Raw genomic sequence first — 21830 nt, forward strand, 5'->3', positions numbered from 1 at the left:
GATAGGATGGGAAGGGACTCATTTAATGTGAAAATTCAGAGATTTCCATCATCGTCTTTGAATCAGCATAACAAACCCCTGCTTATTAAAAAAACCTCGACTATCATGGGGATGATACATTACAGCAAATTCTTCAGTTTTCAGCACTGGCAACTGGGTTAAAATCAATGTGAATAATGTAGTGAGCAATAAGGGACAAAATATGATTAATCGCTATTGGTCGTGCTCCTTGGATATAATGGCCTTTAGCAGAGTAAGAATTCATTCAGTCGAAGAAAATGACAGTAGTAACACTGTTGGGCTTTAAGTATTTCAGTTTTGTCTTGTGCTTTTAGAGACAAAGATGAAGGAAGAGGAGGGCGGAAAAAGAGAGAAAAGAAGACGGTATGGCTGGAGGGAGCGCAGAGAATAGAGAGAAAAAGAGATAAATCAAGAAAGGAGAGATAGGTGGAAGGATAGAGGATATGAAGTACAAAAGTGGGGAGAGGTTTAAGGGAAAAGGGGACCCGCTGTAAACATTAACAAACTGATAAACAGAACTAATTTGAAGCAATCAGAAAGAAAATCTGTTTAGATGTGAAGATACCAGCTGCGGCAACGTTACAGATAAAAGCCTATATACCATGTAAAGCTTGTACTCAGGATAAGCTGTTTATGTGACTTCATATTCAGGTCACCAGAATCTTGGTACAAACAAATAAACAAGTGTGTGAGACTTAGCAAGGAATCAAGTAAAAACTCTGAGTAAAAACTGTGGAAAGTTGCCTAGGCATGTCTTTAGATATGGGTAATTTCTGTCTGTGTTCTCAGAATAAGAAGGTTAATCATGCAATACTAAATAGGAAAATCGTGTTAACTAAAATACTGAATAATTACAGGATATTAGTCTGAAATTAAATGCATTTAGGAGGCTATGACATGATCAATCCAGAATCATTCACTTGTCAATAGTGTTAGTGACTTTAACCCTTTCTGTCATGTTCACTGCTAATTACAAATACAGGCTGATTGATTCTGTGACAAATTACTGTTATTGAAAGTCTGTAATCAAGAATGAATAGTAAGCTAATAGTGGACTGTCATATTAACCATCTGGAGTCTGTCTATTTATCAATCATGTTTTATACAACGTAAAATAACTTTTTATATCAAAGCCAAGCGTAGAAAACCAGTTTAAAGTGCTCTCGTTTGTGTTGGTACAACAAAAAGATACTTTTGGAAAATATGTTTTTAAAACTGTGAATTACTACTATTGAATATAGTGATTTACAGAAATAAATAGGCCAGACTTTTAATGAAAAAGGCCCAAAAATGAGTTGAGATAAAATCACTTTACATGTAAATAGACTGCATTATAGTTCACTTCATTTTATAGCCGAGACTTGCCCTATAATAAAATGTTTAATGATTATCACTAAAGATTTGCACATTATTTCAGGCTCCTAACATGCCATTTTTCATATATTTTAGGTTCCTGGCAGCTTTATACTTTGTTAAATTGACAACATTAGAAGTCAAACGTTTAGCTTAATTTGAACTGAAAATGTCAATTTACCAAAAAATAAATAAAAAATAAATCTGAACTATGGAAGGTTGAAGTAAACAAATAAAAATCAAAGGTGTCTCATCCAGTCTTCTTTCTGAATTTTGTTTTCTGGTCAAATTCCTTCCTTTCAAGAAGAATCAGAGTCATGTTGAATCATGGAAAACAAGAGTCAATGCATGCACTGAGAGGGACAGATGAAGCTGTGTGAACTGTTGACCTTTCACTTCCTCAATAGAGGAATATTTGAAAAAATACATACAAAAAGCCATACATTGTGATACAGCCATTGGACTGTAGAAGACACCATCATCACAAATGCCTCAAGGTCTTATGAAATCGCTCTTTCTGTTTTGCTGACCGCATCTGTGTCACTATTTTTGTCTCCGTTTTGGCTGCCTTTATTCTTGCATTCCCCATTCTCTGTGCAGCCTTCTTTATATTTCACAAACAATCCGGGTGAAATAAAGTTCACATTAGCCAGTAACTGCAGTCCTTTGCCAGTCTGATCTCACACAGCAGGCAGGCCTCAAAGCATTTGAGCCTCAGAGCTGATATAACTGATTATCCAGGACATAATCTTTCAAATTAGACTAAAGTTGCATGAAATGTTTTGATAGTTCAAAAGCAGGATACACATATTAACTTATAATTGTCTGCATGAGCAAATCCATCTCAAGAAAGGAAATATAAAACGTGAGATGATCATTATTTTATCCTGCTGAATTGAATCACAAAGTTAAATTGTTCTGGCCCTAACCATGTATGTGTGTGTGTTTGTGTGTTTGTCGTCTGTGAGTGTGTGTGGGGGGGGTGTGCTGGTCTGTGTGTCCATGTAACAGCTAGTCAACCTGACATTCAACCTGCCAGCTAGCAGACAGGAACATGAAACAGGAAATTGCTTTTGGGACAGCCAATCAGAAAAAGCTCTCGGTAAACAGGAAGAACCCGTCACAGTGGTCCTGTCAGGTGTCAGTCACTTTCACAATGACCTGCCCACATGCCTCAGTGAAAGTGTCAATCATCTCTTAATCCCTCCTCTGGAGAAAAGTACTTAGGATTGCATTAGACTTTGCCTGGCAGAAGCCCGTTTAAGTTTATTTTTAAATGATTACATTGTTTCAGGACCTGGATCAGTGAACTTTCATTAAATATACAAGGCGTCTGGGTGGCCTATGGCGGCTAAGATGCAAACCATTTAATTGCCACATCTCTGGTCCGGTTCTGACTTGGGACCTTTGCTGTGTGCCCCCTCTCTCTCCCCTTCACTGTTTTACCTCTGCATCTGGACTAAAACACGTATAATACAAGAAAAAAGTGAATATTGATCTAAGTTCACTTTGTTTGTAAGCCTAGTATAATATACATGTAATGAGTTTGTATTAATTCATATTTGCTACAAACATAAATGTATCTTACTTTGAAATTATATGTTAATGAATGGCCCAACACTAAACAAGGCATTTCCCATTTTCATTTATTTATTTTTGCAGAAACACATTTCCAAATGTGTTTGCTTTCTTCTGGATGTTACGATCAATCTTTCAAAATCAGAAAGGTCACGTCAGAAGGCTTCACTTGATGCAGTCACCTTTTCCTGTGTAGCAAAATGTTGGATGTGCTCTCCAGTACACACCCTGTCTTCCCCCTGCATTGCAGAGGGTGGGTTGACAGTGGTCCTTGAATGTTATACTGTCAGAGAAGAGCTACGTGTGTGCATGTATGTGTGTGTGTGTGCGAGCACTCTTGAGTGTGTGTAATCTGTCAGTGCCTAGAGAAACGATCAACAGCTCACGCAGTCAGAGGGCCACTTAAGATCTGACACACACGCGCGCACGCACGCACACACACGCGTGCACACACACACACACACACACACACACACACACACACACACACACACACACACACACACACACTATCATGAGAATGCCATGGTTGATGCGTACCGCTCTGCTGGTGACAGGACTAAACGTGCAATTATTCTCCATTCCTTTTGTTTCCATCTGGTGCTCTCCTCTCTGCCTTCTTCACTCCACTTATTTATCTGTCGGCCTATCCATTTTATTCTTCTGCTGGTTGCGCCACAATCATGAACCATTTTCTACACATGGACGACTCTTACATCTATCAGCTGAAGTCAGGAGAACATGAAAAATGGGAGACAAGCGTTTTTTGCGAGACATGGTGATGTATGAATACATTTTCAGGAATCATATTAACCAGTTAGAAAAGATTAAAAATCCAAAATTGTGTCGCCGCTGTTACACAACATTGCCTCATCACATTATCTCCCCGGATACAAACGTACCTCATTGCATTGACATTTATATTAACTGAATTGAAAATGCCATGTGACATTGCAAAAACTATGTATTATATGCTATATGATATTTGTTATATGTAATAAACATATAAGTTATGTGGCAGCAATCAATATTTGTAGATTGATTTAAATGGTGTTTTTTACTCTTCTGTAAAAAATCTGACATAAAACATGGCGTAAGAAAGCCTTATAGACTATATGTCCAAGATGTACAACCTTATTTTCAAAAAGTTGGAAGGCTGTGTAAACTGTGAAAAAAAAAAGGCCGGCAATCATTTGCAAATTAGCTGTGTTTACTGACAGCGGTTTTACAAAGTGTTCCTGGACCCATGTAGTAATATAATTTTTACAAGCATGTGGTTCACAAAGTGATGAACCTCACTCCTTCCTTGTTTGTGAACAACTGAGAGCAAACAAGTGTTTTTTGAGCATTACACAACTTCCCCAGTGTTTCGTTGTCCCTGTCCCAACTTGTCTGAAGCATGTTGCTGCCATCAAATCAAAAACAAGCATATATTTACAAAAATCAATACAGCCGATCAGGTGAAACATTAAATATATTATCTTGGTGCTGTTTAGAATTGAGTCTAAGTCAAAAAACGATTAGCAAATTGTTTTATTTACTTTTTACACAATGTCCCCACATTTTTGGAATCTGGGTTGTAGTGTCATTAAACATGCAAAGGTTTGAAAATATGTTTATGCTTCATAAATACAGGACACGCACTGAAACCCAGGAGCGGTTGAAAAAAATCTCAATCTAATACTGTCGATTTTCTGAGCAGACCTGCCTCTCAGGCATCCGTGTTGTCATTACTGATGGAGGCCAAACTACTTTTCAACTCCCCCCATCTCTAGATTTTCCCAATTCCGACAACTTGAGCGACAACCCTGCATGCTTAACCATTAGGCTGCCTCCAACCCTGCAAAAACGCATCTAAGTCTTCAATGGAGATGTGTGATATTCTGAACAAACCGGCGTGAATTCCCATAGTGCTCTGAATTTAAAAAACCAGAGTGTGTTCTGGTACAACAGAGTACCAATTTCCAAACGCAACCAAAGAAAAAGGGAGTGAAAACAACAATTCATCACCTTCCCTGTGGGATTTGAATACATCAGGAAAATCAACAGGACTCCTGTGCAGCTAATCAATCAGCCGTTGTATATGTCCTCCCCAACAACATCATTAGACCTCCTTTAATATTAAATGCCCCCCTTTAAAGCATACAAGTTAGAGAAAATTGCAGTGAAAACAACAACTGTTCCCTTAATGTGAACAAGTCAGCTAACATCAAATAAAGCATCTAGGCTACTGAAACTTGAAAACTATGATATGTGTCTCCACCTTATATAGAACAAGGCTATGGTGTCCACTTTTTCTGTGTGTGGTTGTATGTCTATATTATTCACCTGTGTGTGCTTTCATTATCACCCCACTTAGCATGTGGTGTCCCCCCCCGTCCCCCCCTTGTACGAAATGTATCTCACCATATGCTGGGCGCCTCTGTCCCGCTGATTTCCAGGAAGTCATATTTGTCCTCTAACAAGAAGTCGCTGAAGACAAGAGCTATAGTGTCCCCGGGTTCAGAGAGGATTGACCATGTACAGTCCAGGTTGTTGTCGTACTCTGCAGGGTATCCAGGGCTGGTTATTGAACCTGCAGTGCCTCTTAATGTACCGCCACATGCTCCCTCGGCTGGAGAGAGACAGAGAGAGAATGAGAAGGAATAACAACTGTTCAACATAACAATTTTACACAGAATTTTCTAGTTTTCTTTTATCTGTTTTATGTTTTTTTTGTCTGTTGTATTAGTTTTTTTTTTGTTTATACCATTTTTGATCCTCGTGAGTCTCAAATTGTTTTACTAGTTAAACTGGAAGGAAGGCAATAGCCCACAATCCTCTGTTAGGACCTGCTGAGGAAATAAGGCTGTCTGAGTTTCTTCTAAAAATTGACTTTTATCAAAAAGCAAACCCTAATGTTATCTAATGTGTCTGTTTGTTTTATTGGTTTTAAAACCTGTTTATTCTTTTAGATTTATATTTTGCTCTTCTTGCATATTTCATCACTCATTCATGTTATTGAAGTAAATCACTTTGTACTTTGGTTTGATAAGTGCTCTAATACAGTATAATGTCTATTATTATTATAATTATTATTATTAAATGTGTACTGTCTTATTATCAGCTTTTCAGTCACTTGTCAACAAGGAGCTTCAAATAATGTTTTTATTGACTTGATTAATTGATTGGTTTATTCATTGACTGATTATTTGTTTGACTGACCGATCACAACTATTCACATTACATTAGCCTCCGTTAGCCTGATGTTATATTTGATAAATTAATATAATGCACAGGTTAAAAAGAAAAGTCTAACACAAAATGTTGTTTTTCCTTTTAAAACCCTCACCATCATTCCATAAATGCAACATGGTTACATCTTCAAACACTGAACAAAGTGTTTTTTGTGGAAACGGGAAAGAACATCCACCATATTGAAACGAAAACGGCAGAAAATTAAATCATTGAAGCATCTGAAAAAACGAAAGAAGAAACTAAAAAATGCAAAGTGACTTTTGAAGAGATTTATTATAAGATACCAAATCCCTGAGCTGAGCTTTTCAACCATCACATCAAACTTGGACAGATCTGTTTGTAGACTAATGAACCATTAGAAGGGTTTTGCTTGAGGATTTGGGCTCCATCTGGTTCAGTAATCAATGCGTCAGGGCGTCTTATCTTCCTCCGACCTGTGACTGCATCTTAAGGTCCTTCAATTCTCATGAACTTTGCAATTAGAGTGGGCATTTGCTCATGTTTTAACACTCGTTATGTTGGAGTTGGCACTGGGCATTTCTAGAAATGACAAAGAAAGACAGAAAGAACATTTTACCTCTACAAAACGGTGATGGGAAGTCCCACTGTGCTCCACTGCCAGGTGATACAATACATGTGAGGATGCTGTGTCCTTCCAATACAAAACCGGACTCACAGCTGTATCGGATCTTGTCCCCCATGTTGTACCGCGAGCCATGAATGACTCCGTTTGGAATGAGGCCGGGAGTGCCACATGTATGGCTGGGCAGGACTGAAAAAGAGAGGAAATTGTATTTGATTCACATTTAAAACTTAAAAAAGTTATAATCTGACTGCTTGAAAACATAAAAAACAACCACATTCATCAAATCAGCTGACCAGGGAAGAGCCAAGCAGCCAGCAAGAGCTCAAGAACAGAAAACAAAGTCAACTTTATAATCATGACTCTATTTGAGAGCAATCTACCCATTTGGCTTGTGACACCTTGAAACAAATCAGTTTCCATTTGAGACCCGCAGGTCACGTATATCTATGCGCTGAAAGCATGTTCAGTCGAACAGTCCTTGAAGCTTCGCAGAAATGTTTCATTTGAATCATTTTTACTTGCCTGAAAAATAAAACTATTCAGTATTTTAAAAAGAAATTGTTAACTCCCTTTAGTCAAATGATTCAATTCATGACCCCTCAGATTTATCTTTAGATCCCTTGTTCAGTCTCAGCAAATGGATGCCATGACACCTTCTGTAATATTAGTAGATCTGACACGGGCCAAATAAAAAACACAACATACAAAAAAAAAACATTAAAAAATCTCAAAGATGGTGCCTGTCATTTGAGGTTGTTTGTTCAAGTGTGCATTTTTCTGTAAAAAAACGTTTTTTTAATGAGTTATTTGATGCTGTACCAAAGGGTTGAAACATCATGATTGACAGTTGAGCCCCGATTGTGATTGAGTAGGGTCAGAACATGATACTGCCGCTCCACAGCTCAATCAGCTCAAATGTGCAGATTCTGGCTCCAAATGACGTCAAAAGATGGCAACGCTCATATCCTGGATTTTGGCTTCATTTTGTGAGTGGGAGGAAGCAGAAATGCATCGTCTGTCTTTATATATGTCAATGGATTATTTACATAAGACTAAATATATCTCATAAATATCTCATAATATCAACATTCTGATGGATATGCTTTTTCCCAATCCAAATACTGAACATCAGCACCAACAACAAAAGTGTAACCGTGTCTGTGTTGTATTTAGATGCCTAGCTAGCACCCTTCCTCTAAAGTGCATCTGTTGTTGTGACTTCTCAGGTGACACAGCTCTACAGTGGAGGCAGCTACGTGTAGCTCATGGTATAACTGGGCCAAAATCAATGTATGACTGCAGCCAACAGCCTGAGCTCTACAGAAGGGGCATCAGCACCGTGGCTGTAGTACAACCTGGACGAACTCCACAGTATCTAACCCTGGAGTGTACGCTGTGTGTTTGTATAACTGGAGCATGTTAACTTGCCGGGTGTGTAATGTCTGCATGTAATGTGTATCCAAATGGCTAGTTTTTATGTGTGTGTGCGCATGTGTGTGCACGGTGCAGTGTGTATACATATAAGGGGTATTCAGTCAGTCAATCCGTGTGTTTGTGTGTGCTGTTCCAATTAAACGGTAGCATGGTAATTAGACAAAGCTTCACCAAGAGACCCTGAGAACTAGGACAGAGAGAAAGGAGGGAGGGGCGAAGGGGTTGGAGGAGGAAAAAGGGGGGAGAGGAAGAGGAGAAAAAAGAAAGGAAGATGAAGAGACAGAAAGGAGAGATGAGAAAGAAGAGAGGGGGAAGAGTAGAGACAGAATGATGGAGGAGGAAGGGAGAGGAGGGGATGAGGACGAGACAGGAAAGGGGAGAGACGCAGGCTCCAGTCAGACAGGAAAAGAGAGAGGTGAACTAATTGCAGTGAGCCCTAAACATGTATAATTTACTCTAATTGACTCATTATTTGGATGGTATGAAGTCATGCATCAGAGGCAAGTTACTCACACTCAGCTGACCATGCCATCCTCTGTGCAAACGTGCTGCCTGCTTTGTTTCAACAAAGTGAGACGCACAACCAAAATCCGAATACCCAAAAACTAGAGCACTGAAGAGGGGAATGAAGCGATGATAAGAAGACAGAATGAAAGGAATCACGTGTCGTTAGTCACACTCATGTGACTCTACAGTCCTGTGCCTGCCAGGCAGGCATGTTTTGCTAGGCTGGTCAGCTCGGTACACAAAGGTATGTCCTCATTTGTCTGAAAGAATCAGGAGGCCTTTTGGAAGGATAAAGTGTTCACAAGTATTATCAGGATCCAAAACATTCACTAAACAAGAGCTACATATTTGAGAAACCATTTAAAATTTGGCAACAAAGTTTTGTTTTGTTCTGTGCAGTCTGTTTTGCTTTGATTAGACTTTTGAATCACGACATACTCATTTGGCTCCACGTGCAAACCAGTGGATTACCTGCAGTGCTTATGTAGGATGGATGTGAGGTATGTTATATGTACACCCCAATCATCTTTTAAGCATGTATGTTATTGCCCTCCAATATTAAAAGAATAGTTCAATAGTTTAGGAATTGGACTTATTCTCTTTCGTGCCAAGAGTTGTTGGCTGTCCCTTCATATTTACTGTACAGACATGAAGTCCTTTTTTTTTGCTTATCTAACACTTGGTGAAGAAGAATCTCAAACTGTTTCTCTAAATATACACAAACAATCCACAGCTGGGTCATCAAATGGCCCCATGTGTCAGAAAACTACCACTGATTTAAATTCGACTGATGATCACGCACATTTTGCCTCCAAAAATCAATAAACTGTGTGGAAAGCAGAAATAGTGCCTTGTTCTGCAGCATGCTGAGCTTGGGCTGTGTAATAGGTCACAATATGGACAGCTCCTGGTGCTGAAATGTAAAGTAACCAAAGGAATGAAATATGAAAAATGAAAATGCGTGCATGTGTCTTGCAATTTGTTTCTAACAGCAACCTAGCCTAACCTGACCCTACAATGTTCATCCTGTGGCTTTGTGGAATGATTTGCATTGACAAGACAGATAATGCCAGATTCCTCTAAGTATGTAAGGATGCTATCGTTCTAAGAGGGGGTAATATGCAGGTCAGGACCGGCTCTCGTGGTATGGCATGAAGATTTCCAACCTCATCATAGATAAATATATCTGTTAACTGCATTTCCAAACATGTCTGCCCTGGCTTTCAGTGAGCAGGGCTGGAAAATTCTCTCAGTTGAACCTAATTGCTGAACCCTTGACTACAAGGTCTAGAGTAATATTTATCAGTCAGTAAGTGAGTTATTTTCCATGACAAAAAGCTTAATTTAAGTTGCCATGTAGATGCAGATAATAATATTGTCTGTGTGCAGTTTGCTTGCCCTGCTCATAAGCAGTACAATCCAACCTTGTCTAGCTGTAACCTCATGCCTGGACAGTTCAAATTAGCCGTTTGCGATTGTATTCAGCGGCATAATGATTTTGATTACTTAATACTGAATGACTTCTTTGTTGTTTAATTTCATTTATTCCATCCACTCGACACTCGAGGTCATTTTGGGTTGTTTCACAAAGAAACTGTGCATTATAACTCTGCACTAATCTGAATACAAAACACAGTCAGATGTGTTTTATGAACTGTGAGTTCTCTTTATGAGCACACAGCCTGAGGACGATGCGTACTTCTCATTATCTTATTAAAGCTGACTTTTGGGGGAATGAAATATTCTAAACACAGAAATACAACATATAAAAATTTCATATCATGGGAAAAGGCTACACTCTGAGAAGCAAAGATACAAAACTGCATGTTCCTGTGTGTGTGTGTGTGTGTGTGTGTCTACAGCGAGTGACTGACGATGCTCCTCTGTTGTGATTGTCCCTCCCAGCCCTTCACAGCCCGAGGGCAGGTCAGTGTGTTGCTATGGCAACGCTAGGCCAGGGCAACATTAGTGCTACAGGAGTGAATAACTGCAGAAGGTGATGAGAGTGAGGCTGAGGGCTGACAGTAATGGGGTAAAGGGAGAGAAGAATGGAAGGTGGAAGGACGGCGAAACAGTGAAGGAGTTAAGGAGGGGAGGGCAAGTTGTTTTAAGAGCGAGAGAACAAATGAGGGATGACGTAAAAAAAGAGGTGAGAGCCAGAAGGAATAATGAAGTGAGGAAGACAGGGAGGGATGGATGAGAGAAGTATTAATTGTTAAATTATTGATTAATCTTGTACATAGACAATTGGATATTAATTTCTATATGATCTTTTCTTATGTCTTCTTCCTTCCTTTAGGAAATGAATCCGCCTTCTTTAGTTTCTGTTTCTCTCCCACTGTCACACAAGCACAACAAGATTAATTTATAGCGGGATACCGCTTAAATGATAGCCCTACACTCTGCACATAACAATGACAGCCTTTGCAGAGTTTGCCCAACCGAGTGTGTGCACAAACAACTAACCAAGACAGTTTCCCATTGCTCACAACTCTTTAAACTCCCTAACTCTAGACATATGGTCTGACTTTCAGAGTTACGGTTCAGTTAAAACTGAAGTAAAACCGCTAGAAGTTCCTCTAAGATGCTCTCCCACAGTATAAATATATGGTGATGCATAGCTAACCATCCGCTAAAAATAGCAAAGCAAACAGTTCCCTGAATATGTTGTTATGGATGCAGTAAAGCAGTAGATAACAGCCAACCAGCATAATTCAATTCCAAAGAGAAAGATGAACATAATTAAATGAGATTAAATCAAAAATCATAATTAGTGGACTCGTAGTAAAGATTACGGAGACAGTTTTTTACATTAGCTTTAACATTAAAGTCCTACAGCACAGATAAAAAAAATCAAAAAAACATTCAAAAGAAACCCAAACAAGCTTTGAGACGACAACGAATTAATGAATTGAAAATAAAAAAAAATAATTAGGTGATATTCATACATTATGCAACATCAGTCTCATTTAACTGATTAAAATTTCATGTTGGTGGTGCTGTTTGTGAGATTTCACAACTTGGAAACATGGAATGAGAGTGGAAAATGACCCCTAGTTACCTGACACTAACAAAACAACTGGAGTGAACTATATTTGTATCCACAGCATGTAACTTGCCAAAAGCCAAAGTTGGAACAGATGTTTTGTCAAATCTAGCTCCTCGTACCTGGCAAAAATTACTAATTTCTTGTTTGGTTTCCAGGGGGCTGTAAAGTTAAAGCCAAGCGGAACCAGAACAAATGTCAGACCGAGTGCACATATTGCCAAACAGGGATTTGGACAGATGTTAGCATTTGAAATTTGTCTATGGAAAATTCATCTTTCAGAGTGATTAAAACATTGGCAGACAAGTTTACTTTTTTAAATGAAAGATGAAGATTTTTGTCATCTATTTTGCCTAAACTCAAAATTCAGGTTGTTGTGTGTTGTATGAAGCCATGTTCTGCATCTTCTGAATACATTTTAAAATCAGGTCCAAAGTCACTAAACTTTATATACAGTAAAACAGATCTCGGACCAGCTAGTTAATTTCCACAGAGTCACAACTCAACAATAGGTGCCGCACTGCTGTTGCAGATTGGCCTTTTTATAGCAGAGCTAGCACACTCGACATATAAATGAGTGGGGAAAGGTGCAGAAAACATTTTACCTGCTCACCAGCCACCACTTTTCAGTCTGAACAAATCACTCCCCATCCACATCTCTGTTGGGACCACTGAAGCCATCTCTCAATGGCTGCAATCCATAATCCATTAACACCTCTACCCACTTCCCGTGGTGTACATGTATTAACAAATAGCAATCGCCATACTCCTTTAATCTGTGATTCTTGATGTAGAGTTGTTGCTGTTGGAAAGATGCCAAAGCCCCTGAGGTAAATGGACTCCCCAGCGCCGCTAGTGCTCCCATGGTGTAAATGTATTAACAGCTTCACTGACACATAGTACATAATAACTCTAACCAACCAAACACTGATGGGGCTCTTGGCCAACTGTGGCCGAGGGCCAGAGCTGAACGGAGGCCCCTCACCACCTGCTGTGCACCCCTTGTTTTAATGTGTCAGCAGCTAACGTGACATTTCCAGCAGCACTAACTCATTAATCAAAGACATTAAAGGGGTATTTCACCTTCTGAGCACACCTTCACTCCGACTAAATTTAGCCCTCTAAATTGATTTTCACTGTTTTGTTTTGGGATAAGTGTAAGAGGAGCATTGATTTTCAGGGTAATGCTCCTTTGAGACATATCAAAAAAGCTTGGCTGCAAGCTGAAGCAGTTTGCTTGAACATGGAGACGAATTACTCAAGAATTGCTTTTCAGAGAGGATATGGAGGCTGCATAGCTTCCAAGTGCAATTTTCTCAGTATATAATTAACTATTAAATAGTGCAATTTTGTTAGCCTGGCAACCAGACGAATGGTTGCTATCTCATGTGTCATTTGTTCTGGCTTCCTTCTTGTTCAGACAGATTGCCAGACAACCTGGTTTGTGTCAGGCCAATCACAATCGTTTTTTAACTTTTAAGGGTTTGATACGTTGACCTCATATTCGGTCAATGGTTTGAAATGGCATTTTGTGAGCCAATGGGATTTGAACATAAGTCGTAGAGTTCTACTCTATAAAGTAGGCCAGCGTAAATAAACTTCCAACAAAATCAATTTCTGAAGAAATCTGAGTCAAGAAATAAGCGAACCAAGTTGTTGAATCTCCACTCATATTGGATCTACAAGGCCTAAGTCAAAGGTTTGATCCATTTTCAGAAGGAAAGAGCACCACTGGTTTGCTGAACCTGTCCTCCTCAGAAAAACGACATAGGTCGAAAACTCAAACAGCTCATTGTGACCCATTTTTATGCTTGTTGTTGGGCAGCGACCTCTAGCGGCTACTGGCCTGCTGTTGGTCAGAATAATCAGTGCTATTACTACAGTGCTTCCAGTCAAACACAACAGTACTTAAAACAAAGAGATGCCTACTATAACAAAGCTTAGACCAACACTGTGTGGTTACGGTTCATCCGGTTCATATTCAAAGCAGCATGCCACACTGTACATCCCAATAATACTGTATTACAGATCTGAGCTTTCATTCCTTCGTTTATTGCTCTGGGACGGAGGGCTGTTTATTATCTCAAATAGTGACTGCACTGTCCAATATAATGAGAACAACATATCTGAATTCTGCTTGACAATTCTGGATGTTGGATTTCCCTTTTAAGTGTGCCAGCCAGTGATGTTTCCAGCATTAATTCCCAACGATCACCAGTGAAGGAGGGCAATCAGAGTACAGACTTCACTTTGTTCTACAACACAGCGAATACTGTAGAAAAAACACAGCCTAATGAACCGGGGCTTGTAGAATCACAAGTTACGTAGTAAACAACACCAACGGATTAGAACTTGGGTTTGTTCTGTACCAAATACCAAACACTGCAATAGCACAACATATTCTATCTTTATATGGCTCTGCAGTCTGCAGTCCTAAACCACATTTCGCTGGAAAAAAAAAAACTTAAGCTCTCAGAAGTTACATTTCTGCTATGCTCCCTCGGAGTAAACGTATTAAAATATATTAACACCGTCTTTCCTATGTTCCCTTGGTGAAAATATATTAGCAGGGCAAGTGACATTTCCAGCAGCGCCTCTAATCAATCACCTGCAAAACAGAGTAATCACTGTAGCAGCTACACTCTGTTAAACACCCGCTCTCCTCGGCCTTTCCGGCATGACTGTGGAAGCAGGAAAAATTGGTTGGTAATATACAACGTCCCATTGCTGTGATGGCCGGCACTATTTAAGATCAGCAGCCGCAGAATCACCAGGTTTTTACAGACATGGAGTAGAGACGCAGGATTCTGTAACACTGAAATGTTGAATGTGTTGCTCTGTTTTTATCCACTCCTTTACATTCTGCTACCAGCTAATTCAAATCCATGCGGATTCAGTTGCACTGCCTTGCCTTGTGTAAAAGGCAGCATAAATGGATATTTGACCACTTGTGGGCAGAAGAACATATCACCTTATACAGTAAAGTATCTATGGCTAAGAAATGACCAAACATTTTTCTAGTCACAGATCCAGCAGACAGTGAGAAATATTAACATTTAGCTCTTTGGACAGTTTTTACAGATTTTTCACTGAAGGGAGCCAAAGCAGAGCTGGGTGAAATGTCTTTGTCGGTTCATTACGACCCACAAATCCTTTTAAATCACACATAGTTGTTTGACACGTCAATATATGAAAAATATTGAATCGTGTTGCGCTTCAGATGCCTAAGCTATTTTTGCCACAGGAATTGCTCAAGGTCTAGCAAAGTTAATGCAGTGAAAAGTACTGTCAGTTGTTATTGAGGAACATAAGTGAATGGAACCGTGCATTTCTTAATGTCAGGGACATGTCATTACTGTGTTGTATCATTTTGCTATAGTAAGGAATAGCAGTCTGAGAGCTCTAGTGTCTCTGCGCCCTTCATCTGGGATATTGAGACCAGTTAGTAACCGAATAATGATTCTCAACCTTTCCACACCAGAAGAGAAGCATGGAGGTTTACCTGCCGGCAATAACAATATTGTAGCACAGAGATCATTACTTCAAGACAGAACCTGTTAAATCCAAGCTTTTGGGATTTGTGCTTGAGGCTTTAAAACTTGCTCTTGCACTTCAATCCCCCTTCCATCTCTGGAGAAGGGCACTGCCACCTCAATCATGTTCTTTCTTGTTCTTCCTCCAGCAAAGACCAGGGGCATTCCCCCTCTTCAGCAACAATGGGAGTTTCTATCTGTTCAGTTTACCTACTGACACAGCTTTGAGTGCTCCACTTTAAATATTACTGCCTCTGATCGACCCCCTTCTATTCATTTAGAGTTTGGAGTTAAGCAAGAGGCGGGCAAAAGACATCCAGAGATACTCAAAGCTGAGATCTTTTCACCTGTGGAGATGCTGTGTCAATGATTTGAGATTAGTTAATGTGTCTTTCCCTTTTATAACAACACACAGGTGTGTCTGGCAAGGATTAGAGTTACTGTTAGTCCACAATTCTCAAGGTCTGAAGTGGTTAGCATTGAGACTAAACAAACTATGTCAGACCCTTAAAAATCTGTTGACTTGTATGAGGATGTAAAATCTGCTCTGACATTGACTAGTACTGCTGTTGTGAATTAAAATGTGTGGAAATATGATCTTGAGTATTTTAAATTCAGTCTAGCAGTGGGATTTGGGAGACATGAGAGCTATGCTGTGCTAAGCACTTTCTGGCTCAGACAAAGGCACAGGGCAGAGTAAGATAGCCTGGATGAGATCGGAGTGAGTGCCACTTAACACATGGAATAATCTCATTCTTGAGATATTCGTAGGGTTAAAAGGAGAAGAAGGCCTTTTTTGTATGAGACTGGATAGAAAGATTTAGATCAATAACAGATCAAGGTTCTCAGCAGCATGTTAGTGGGAGGGTGCCAAGGGCTTACAGAAGTTGGCCAAGTAAGCATGTTCAGGGCCTGTAATGACCACTTAGTTGTACAAAGTCAATTACTGACAGCTGTTATACAACTGTAGAGACAGAACATTTTAGTAAAGGAAGGATATCATCTGTGATAAACATATTTTGACCAGAGTCTAACTTTCATTTCTGTTTAATTAAACAGAAACATGTTTGCTTTGTAGCACTATTATTAAAATGCCCACCATTCATTCAGTCATTCAAACATATCATTGTCAACCAACCATGACTGAATTCAAAATACAAAGAAATCTCATAGAGACACTGGAGCAAGGCCTCTGAATAATCAGATGCGAGTGCCCAGCGGCCGGGTGGATGACCTCTGTGGCTCAGCTTGGCACAACTCAAAAATGTGACATACAACCATTTTAAGCTCACCACCAGCAAGTCAAAGGGCAGGGGTAAGATGCAGTGCCAGCATCCACTTTGTATCAGACTGTGGTGGTGACGAGAGAGCTGTCACATGCTCTGAGTAGTGAGGGAAAAGAATGAACCTGTGGATACATGTAGCTGAGAGGATCCCAGTGGACATCAGTGTTGAGCTGGTGCCCCTTTTAGATACCAACGCAGTGATTTGTTGGAAGGAAGGATCGGCCAACTTAATGCTAACCTTAAAGTAAAAACTACATCTGTTTTCATGTTTCACCTGAAATATTATATTACAGAGGTGGGTTGGTCTGGGGGTGTACTTTCAGCATCACATATGCTACTGCATGATCACTGAAATATATAGGAATACTACAGGCAGAAGTGTGTCTCTATGATCCCCTCACTCTTCTGCAACTACACGTTGCTTCCTGTCACATTGATCATGTAGGTGACACTACTCAGTAGAGTATAGGCTACGATATAGTATAGATAGCATAGCATTTACGTATATAATGTAGTTTAGAGAACATTGTAGCGACGAAACTGACAGAGAGACAGGTGAAATTACAAATCTGTCCGCTACTTCAACACCATGGATGGCACCACAGATGAATCAATACACAGCAAACTTTGGCTGCTGATATTTCAGAGCCATGGTTGGGGCCAAAGATTCATCTCCTGCAAATCTCAGTCAGATAATGGATAAATGATTGAGGCAGACTAGACTAACATATTTAACTATACAACGCATCTGCTCCTGCGATCTCTTTGCTACTAGGGGATGGAGAGGCGGAATTGCAGGGTAACACGGGGGATGCTTTTTCTTCATTCTGTTAACAAGGTGGATGACATTTCACCTCAAATCACCTGCAGATTCCTTAGTGAGGATGCTGGCTCCTTGAGGTGTTCTGAGCAAGGCTGCCTTGAAGGAGGCCTTCATGGCATTCCCAGTTCATGCTGGATAGATTACATTTCCAACTAGACAGGAAGCACTGGGGATTTCCTGAGCTGAACTAAGAATGTTTTGCGTTCTGAGTTTCCTTTTATGAAAGACTAAAAAATGGAACAGGAAACTACTTTAACAGGCTAAAATGTCTAAAAATTGATTATATGTCAGTACATAATGAAATCACTATTGGGTGTGATTACAGATGCAACAGAGGACACTTCTGACCACACCCAGGCACGTCCACTCGAGATGCTGACTGTAGTCAGGTGCAAAAGACTTTAATGGGCATTGGGATGCATCTATTTAGCTTGGTTTTAAGTAACTTTTTCATTTAAGAGGTTCAACAAATAGGGATTACTGAGATTTTAAATACGACTCCTACTACAGTTAATGACAAAACATATGTTCAGCATATTCAAGCAATGTCACACCTTATAATTACCCCTTTTAAATAACTTTTTTGATGTACCATCTGCGAGTACTACAATCGATCGGAAGGATAACAGCTAAGCGGGACCGACCTCAGGGTTTTTGCTAAATCCTCTGAGCTGCTGCTGCGACTCACTCAAGTTGACGGTATGAGTTGAATATGTCTTTCCAGAGAAACAGTACCTTTGCTGAGAGTTCTTCTAATGGCATGTGCAACAGTAACAAAACAATGACACTTTTGGGAAATGTGCGCCTATCCAGTGGTTGCTATGGAAACAGTGTCCTTGCCAGAGGCTACACAGTGCTGCGGGGTACAAACGGACTAAACATCAGTCACCCTCTGTATAACATAACGCAGAACACATCCACAGTTATTTGCTCTAAAAAGGTACATCTACATTCAAATGGTCTTCACATACTGTGTTCAGATGTTGTTGATCTGGGACAGTTCAGTCTAGATTTGTAAATAAGCGTTACTAGCTTCCAGTATGATAAACAGGAGTTCCAAGACTTTGTTCTGCGACACATCAGAGAGACGATCTGAAGATTCAAAACATCATTTCAACATAGTACTCAACATCAGTAATGACTAATGGCTTTACTGTCAGTTTCTATCTACTAATGGCTTTATTGTTTTGTTTTTCTTTTGACTTTCACATTAACAACATTTTATCACTTTCAAACAAAATGACTTAACTAAAAGACTGATGGTGTGACACCCCACAGATGCATGGCGAAGTTGCAAAAGGCTTGCGTACTTTCAAAGTAAAATAGCATTCACTTTCTTTGAAAATTTTAAATCACATTTTCATTATTATAAAAAGTTTCATAAGGTAAAGTTGCTTCATTGTACTCCTGACTAATTCATACGATATTGAGGACTGAAATATCTAGTTAATATGAAAGCAACCAGTGAAGCAGCAGTTTAATTGTGCTCTTCTTTGAGAAATGCATTACTGAAATGAAATAGTATTAAGTGTATCATGAAAATGACTTGAAGAAAAAGAAAATACAATGTCAGCAAAATGACAAAAAAAAAGTCTATGTCCGTCTGTCTTTGTGCTCACTTATCTATTTTTCTTAGTAATAAACTTTGCTTAGGGCTCCATGATTCCTTTACAATAACCCCTGAAGGTCCCCACACTGCACTATGACAGACGGTCCTGAAGAAAGAGGAGCGGCCCGCAGATAAACAATCTTCATTCAGCAAGAAAACCTTAAAATCTCGAAAACCACATCCATTCCCGGTGTCCCTCATCACTCCGCCTTCCTTCCTCTCAGACAAGCACTGCAAACACATCCCGTTTTATATTTTTCCCTCCTGTCATCATCGCTGTGACAACCATGACCTGATCCCTGACTTTCCATCGTAGGAGGTGCCTGCCCCGAGGCTGTGGCGTATCAGAGGGGACAGAGGATATAACATCACGTGACTCATCAATACTCACATTCGCATAAGAATAAAACCTGCACTTGCAAAGTAAATCTACTGTTCTTTAATACAGCATTAGTTATTCTGTGTGCGACAAGACAGAGAACGACAAGTGTTTCTGTGTCAATGTTGCATATGTGACTGTTTAAGGTCACAGATCAGACATGACAGAAAACAGAATAAGGTGGTCGAGGAAAATGTTTACATTACTTATATCTGACATTTGTGAATGCAAAGAATAAAAAAAGAAATGCAATTGAATACAAGAGAAACACAAGTGTTCATTGGTTCAATGTTTAAATGACATAAATCATTGCTGTCCCTGTTGCTTCTCTCTCTCTCTCTCTCTCTCTCTCACACACACACACACACACACACACACACACACACACACACACACACACACACACATACACACACACACACACAGACACGCACACACGTACACGCACAAGGTCTAATACATCTTCATTTAGTCCTGCTGTCCTCTGGGCACATTTACATCTGTCAACTCACTACACAAAATGGATGGATGGGCTTGTGTGTGTGCGTGTCTGTGTGTGTTGTTGTGTGTGTATCTTTCTTTATGCTGCATGTATGTGTGAAACCATTTATCTTCCCGTGCACTTGTGTGTATGTGAGTTGTGTATTTATTTTTGTTTAAGGACAAGTCTGTCCCGACATCTTTCTGTATGTACATGTGAGCAGATGCATATTGGCTTCTGTCTCTGCCTTTGTATACATATGCTAACGTCTGTCCCCATTTGTGTGTGTGTGTGTGCATCTGTGTTTGCGTGTGTGCAAGTGTGAATGTGTGCATGTGAGCAAAACAGTCAATTTCCTTGGTAGGTGACAGTTCATGGTCCCCTGGGCAGCACAGAATCGCGGGTAAACTCGATGTCACAACTATTCCCATATATCATCAGCCTGACACATGCAAAGATGCACACACACACACACACCTACACAAACACACAATATAATTCTATATTGCCATTAAGTGTTTGCTTCATAGCTCATGGAGAAAACCAACAGGCAGTATAAATGTATAAATCAGACATTATGTCTCACAGAACTGCTGCATTTCTTTCCTACGCTTTATGAGTTGCGATGTTTAAAATAATGTGCTAGATGTTATGCTTTATCTTTTTATCCAACAAGCATGTATTACATAAGAGGAAAAGCCTATTGTTCCTGCCGTCTGCCAGATGACGCCAAGGGACATTATCTGTCGGGCAGTTTTGGGGACTCACTAAAGCTTTCCTTGGATCCACAGAAGTGGGTTGTAATGGAGTACCAGATAAATTGGGGTAATAGTTAAAAATGCCGTGTCATTATTCTCTGTGCCTTTCTTGCTTTATTATCCTGGCGCCTCCTCAATAAAATGTCAAGGGAAAGCCGAGACTTTGTTCAGGTAATTTGAGTTTGGAAGGATGTAACATCTGCGCCATTGATTCTAAATAAAGTGCCCCAATAAAGAAAGGAGAATGATGATACTAATGTTTATTATCATTTTTATCTGCCCTTATACAATGTGTACACTCTCATACCATGTAAATCAATACTAAGCACAACAACTGCCCACATGACTTTTTTATTTTTTTTCAGATGGATGCCAGTGTTCTCCTGTGCCTGTTTGGATGTCAGCGATGTTAAACCTTCTTACTTTAGATGTTTGACATGCCTAATCCTACATTTGGCTGTTCTCTTGGAAGTGTGCATAGCAGAAAAGAAAAAAATCACACTTCCTTCATTCACAACTGAATGGACATGACTTGCACTCGTATAACATTAAAGGAGACATATTTCAATGCTCAGAAAACGCATCAGTTTTAGCATACTACCCAGTGCAGCGGCTCTGTATTCCTCCTTTGTCTGAGACGCTCTGATTTAGCTCTTGTCTCGTACAGCCATCCTCCTGAATACCCAGTCTGCTCTGATTGGTTAGCTCACACAGGCCTGAGCATGTACCGCTATCTCCGATCAGCTCTGCCGTGTTTTCAGCTTCCACTTAGCTTCACTTCTACCGTGAATATAGCCACATATGATGCAAATGTGTGGCGATTGGTGGTGATTCAGTGTGATGTCAAAGAATCACGGCATTAAAGGCGGGAGTCCTGAGGTGGCGTTTCAGTAGCAGTGTTTTCTTGGTGCGGACCTTTAACATGCACAAGAATCTAGAGCAAAGAAAAAAAAAATGAAAAAGCATGATGCGCCTCCATTAAATGTGAGAAATGCTGACAAAACAGGCTGTAATGTTTACCACATAGAAGGCAGTTACTATCAAAGTTACACATCTGGCAAATGAGAAAGCAAAAAATAACATCCCTATAAGATGTGCTGCTGATGCCAAACCAATATCCAGATCTGTCCACCAATCTTACAGTAAGCCCCACGTCCCTTTATCCTGTCACTCAAATTTAAACTAACTAAAGGATGCAT

The 21830-nt window shown here is 39.8% G+C and overlaps 1 protein-coding gene across 3 annotated transcripts in view; it reads right to left on the bottom strand.

The window, feature by feature from the left end:
• Positions 1–21830, bottom strand: part of LOC311273248 (CUB and sushi domain-containing protein 1-like) — a 396934-nt gene that overhangs the window by 185805 nt on the left and 189299 nt on the right. For all 3 annotated transcript variants that reach the window (XM_084380198.1, XM_084380197.1, XM_084380199.1), the window contains 2 exons: positions 6767–6961; positions 5359–5566 (listed from right to left, as the gene is read on the bottom strand). In XM_084380198.1, coding sequence (XP_084236324.1) covers positions 5359–5566; positions 6767–6961 — 403 coding nt within the window. The remainder of the gene's footprint in view (positions 1–5358; positions 5567–6766; positions 6962–21830) is intronic.

This window comes from Pagrus pagrus (assembly GCF_965226575.1).
Source record: "Pagrus pagrus genome assembly, chromosome: 1".
Lineage (NCBI taxonomy): Eukaryota > Metazoa > Chordata > Actinopteri > Spariformes > Sparidae > Pagrus > Pagrus pagrus.